Consider the following 4,817-nt stretch of genomic DNA (forward strand, 5'->3'; position numbering starts at 1 on the left):
AATACTTAAAAATATAATAACCATATGATTCAGCAAATCTACTTTCAGACTTTCACTCAAAAGAATTGAAAGCAGGGTTTTGAAGAGATATTTGTACACTCGTGTTCATAGCAGCATTATTTACAACAGCTAAAACATGGAAGCAAATCAAGTGTCCATCTACAGAAGGATAGATAAGCAAAATGTGGTGTATACAGAGAATGGAGTTCTCTCTCTCTCTCTTTTTTCTTTTTGGCTGCACTATACAGCATGCAGAACTTCCCCAACCAGGGACTGAACCCACGACCCCTGCAGTGAGTCTTAACCATTGGATGGCCAGGGAAGTCCCCAGACAATGGTGTATTATTGTTTTACAAAGGAAGAAAATTCTAGATAAGTGAGAATTTATCATATACAGTTGACCCTTGAATGACATGAGTTTGAACTGTGTGGGTCCACTTACATGTGGTTTCTTTTCAATAGTAATCACTACGGTACTACATGATCTGTGGTTGGTTGACTCTGAGGGTACAAAACCACGAACATGGAGGAACAAAGTAGACAAAAAGCTGACTATAAGCTATATGCAAATTTTCAACTGGGTGGAGGATCAGTGCCCCTAGCCCCTGTATGGTTAAAGGGTCAGCTATATATTTTTTTTACATCTGTCCTAAGGTAATAAAGGAATAAAGAAATGATGCCTATACACAGATGTGACAAAAATTTTACAGTGTTTTCAAAAATATTTGTATATAAAAATTTTTAACTAAAGTAAGCTTTTCTACAACGCTCCCAAATTCTGTGCTTGTGAAAAAGCTTGAAAAAAATTGTCATTTTTTCCCCCTGGTGTTTGTAGAATAAAAATCGGTGTAAGTAGTAGAAATTGTTATTGCTCTGATATTTTGTAATTTCATATATTTTACCAAATTTCTATAATTTAAGATTTCATAAAATAATCTTTTTCCTTCTCGGATACTTATAGGCTCATTTGAGTTGAAGACAGCTCTACTTACATAAACTTATTGCTTAATAAATTATGTAACCTTACAAATAGAAATACTAGAATTCACAAAATAGAGAAAGCCAGAAAGTAAAAGTAATATCCCATATTAGTGAAATACATATAGTAAATTATGGAATATAAGGCACCTAGAATAACAGGTTTTGAAAGTCGAATGTCAGAAAGAAGGTGATTCTCTTTAACAATCCTCAGTGATGCAATTTATAAGTTTTCTCCTTGATTTTATGTTATTTTCTTAATTTTTCTTCCTTCAAATGTAAGCCTCTCAGCCTATATAACATTATGGATATTGAAAATATTAATATGTGTGAATAGCTGCAAATGACACAGGCTACCAGAGAATACATGTAATTTGTGGGTCTTTGGAACAACATGTCGAAAACACTTCAGAGTAGTAAAAGTACACGGAGTACACAGTTATTTCTAATTCAAAATACTTTAGTTTTTAACCTTGTGTTTCTTGCATTAACACAGTGAAGAAAAAAATGTGAAGTTCTAAGTGCTGACTTTTTCAGGGCCCAGAAATGAATGTTTATCTGAAACAAGTACATAATTATAATGAATTATGCTATAGAACTGGAAAATCTAAAATCAAATTTTAATCAGGTTACAAGGAAACCCGGATGCTAGTAAAAAAAAAATTGTGTTCTCTATGTAAGTAAATAATCCAATTATTCTTTAAAAACTGCCTAAGCATTTTGGTAAAGACTTTTTCTTCATAGTATTTTCCTCCTTGAAAAAACTTATGGTTTCATTTTTATGTTTTCTGTGTTTTTTTTCCATGTGCTAAAATGATTTTATTTTTTAAAATCCACTATTTCTTATTAGCAATATAAATGACTTTGTGCTTTTCAAGGACACCAATGTCGTGCTCCAGCTGCTTCATCTCTTCTTCCAGCTTCTGCTTGCGAATCTTCTTTGGTATGGAGTCAATGAAGACCGAGAGGGACTGAAACTCCTTATGCACCTCTTCCCAGTTCTTTTTCAGCCCCTGCAAATCGTAAAGAAAACTGTATATACCAAAGCAAACCACAGGAGCAGAGTAAATCACAAAGAAAATTGCACTGGGAGGAAAAATGTAAACAGGTAAAGAAAACTGACAAAAATAACTAAAAAATGATATGTGTTTATCAAGTTCTTGGCCATAGTAACAAGACAGACTGTATAGAGGCCAAACCCTATCCTTGATTGTGTGCTCATTTCCCATTGGGAGTATTTATTTTCTTTGTTTTTAATCTTACTGTACTTGTTTTTACCATCAAATACATGTATGTGGAATTATGTGTGGTATGAAACTAAGCTTTTAGCAAATGCTTTGGTAAAAACAACTTAGAACTGATATCCCCAAGCAAAAAAAAAATTTTTTTGAACAGGAAATTATTTCTTAAAAAAATTTTAGTTCAACAGAGAAATCATCAAAACACTAGATTCTGACATACATGGACATGTTTTCTTGTATTCGACTAAATGGAATGGTATAAAATGATGAAATTCAAATTAACAAGAGATGATCTTTTATGTGTTTTCAATATCAGGAAGAATTCTTCCTCCACATAGTTAAGAAATCTATACTTTCCATTAATCTCTTCTACAAATGACTGAAATGTCATGCTAATTCAATAAGGTATGTGTGTGCACTTAGTCGCTCAGTCAAACCCAACTCTTACGACCCCATGGACTGCAGCCCACCAGGCTCCTCTGTTCATGGGGATTCTCCAGGCAAGAATACTGGAGTGGGTTGCCATACCCTTCTCCAGGGGATCTTCCCAACTTGGGATTGAACCCAGGTCTCCTGCATTGCAGGCAGATTCTTTACCATCTGAGCCACCAATTCAATAAGGTAGTTAATGTTTAATGTTCTCAGAAACCAACAAATTCAAAATTAGGAATCTCTTTAGGAACAATAATGGTTATTTCCATCTCTGCTTAGTTATTATTTCTTATCACAATGCACTAGAAACCCCACTGACAAAATGATCAAACTGATTGAACTCATGCAATGAAATTTTATAAATTAATGCTTTCTATTGTTCACAATGGGTATACCAATCATGTTATTTACACAAAAATGGAAAGTAAAAACAAAATGGAATATTGCCCTGAAATTATGACCCCTGACACACAGATGGAAAAAGATATCTCATTCAAATGTAAACCAAAAGGAGGTTGGGGTAGATATACTTATGTCAGAAAAATCTGACTTTAAAAGTAAGACTGTAGTAAGAGAAAAAGGGCATTACATAATGATAAAGCAGTTGATACAACAAGAGTATATAACATCTGTAAATATTTATGTTCCCAACATGTGAAGTGAGTGAAGTAAAAATCACTCAGTTGTGTCTTTGCGATGCCATGGACTATACTGTCCATGGATTTTTCCAGGCCAGAATACTGGAGTGGGTAGCCTTTCCCTTCTCCAGGCGATCTTCCCAACCCAGGGACTGCACCTAGATTTCCCACATTGCAGGCAGGTTCTTTACCAGCTGAGCCACAAGGGAAGCCCAATGTAGGAGCGTCATAGTATACAAAGCAAATATTACAAATTTAAAGCAAAAAACAGACAACACTATGATTATAGAAGGGGAATTTTAATACCCTACTTCCATTAATGAAAAGATCATCCAGACAGAAAATCAGTAAGGAAGGACTTTAAATGACAGGTTATATCAGATGGATTTTACAGAAATGTAAAGAATTTTCCATCCAAATGACTAAAAAAGCATACTCTTCTCAAGTGTACATAGAATATTCTCCAGAATATATCATATATTATGTCATAAATCAAGTCTTAAAAAATTTAAGAGGACTGAATCATATCAAATATATTTTCTGATCACAGTGGTATGAAACTAGAAACCAACCATATGAAAAAAATCAGAAAATTCATGAATAGGTGGAGATTAAACAACATGATACTGAACAATCAATGGGTCAAAGAAGAAACCAAAAGAGAAGTTTAAAAATACCTTGAATGAAACTAAAATGGAAATATACTAATATTTATAAGATTCAGCAAAAGCAGTTCAAAAATGGAAGTTCATAGTAATAAATGCCTACCTTGAGAAACAAGAACAATCCCAAATAAACAACCTAACATTACACCTCTAGGAACCAGAAAAAGAAGAACAAAGCCCGAAGTTAGTAGAAGGCAATAACAAAGATTAGAGCATAAATAAATAAAATAGAGACTAAAAAGACAATAGAAAAGATCAGTGAAATAATGACTGGTTCTTTGAAAGGATGAACAAATTTAACACAGCTCTAGCTAGATTCACCAAGAAAAAAAAGGACTCAAATAAATAAAATCAAAAATGAAAGGGGAGATATTATAATTGATACCACAGAAATACAAAGAATCATGTTGTCTACTATGAACAATTATATGCCAACATAATGGAAAGCTTAGGAGAAACAGATAAATTGCCAGAAGCATACAACCTACCAAGGCTGAATCATGAAGAAAGTGAAAATCTGGACAGACCAATTACTATTAAGAAGATTAAATTAGTAACCAAAAACCTCCCAACAAATAAAAAGTTCAAGACCAGACAGTGGATTCTACCAAACACTCAAAGAAGAATTTTACCAATCCTTCTCAAACTCTTCAAAAAACAGAAGAGAAGGGAACTCTTTCATACTCATTTTATGAGGCTAGCATGATCCTTGTACCAACATCAGACCATGGTGCCACAAGAAAAGAAAATTACAGGCCAATATCCCTTGGAACATAAATGCAAAAGTCCTTAACAAAATATTAGCAAACTGAATTTAACAATCCATTAAAAGAACCATATACAAACATACTTTGGAGATATAT

At 33.4% G+C, this 4,817-nt stretch overlaps 1 protein-coding gene across 1 annotated transcript in view; it reads right to left on the reverse strand.

The window, feature by feature from the left end:
- Positions 1-385: 385 nt before the first annotated feature.
- ENKUR (enkurin, TRPC channel interacting protein) overlaps positions 386-4,817 on the reverse strand; it is a 36,202-nt gene continuing 31,770 nt past the window's right edge. The window contains exon 5 of the mRNA XM_010859922.1: positions 386-1,991. Coding sequence (XP_010858224.1) covers positions 1,815-1,991 — 177 coding nt within the window. The 3' untranslated portion in view covers positions 386-1,814. The remainder of the gene's footprint in view (positions 1,992-4,817) is intronic.

The sequence above is a fragment of the Bison bison genome, unplaced genomic scaffold (genome assembly GCF_000754665.1).
Source record: "Bison bison bison isolate TAMUID 2011002044 unplaced genomic scaffold, Bison_UMD1.0 scf7180017864461, whole genome shotgun sequence".
Taxonomy (NCBI): domain Eukaryota; kingdom Metazoa; phylum Chordata; class Mammalia; order Artiodactyla; family Bovidae; genus Bison; species Bison bison.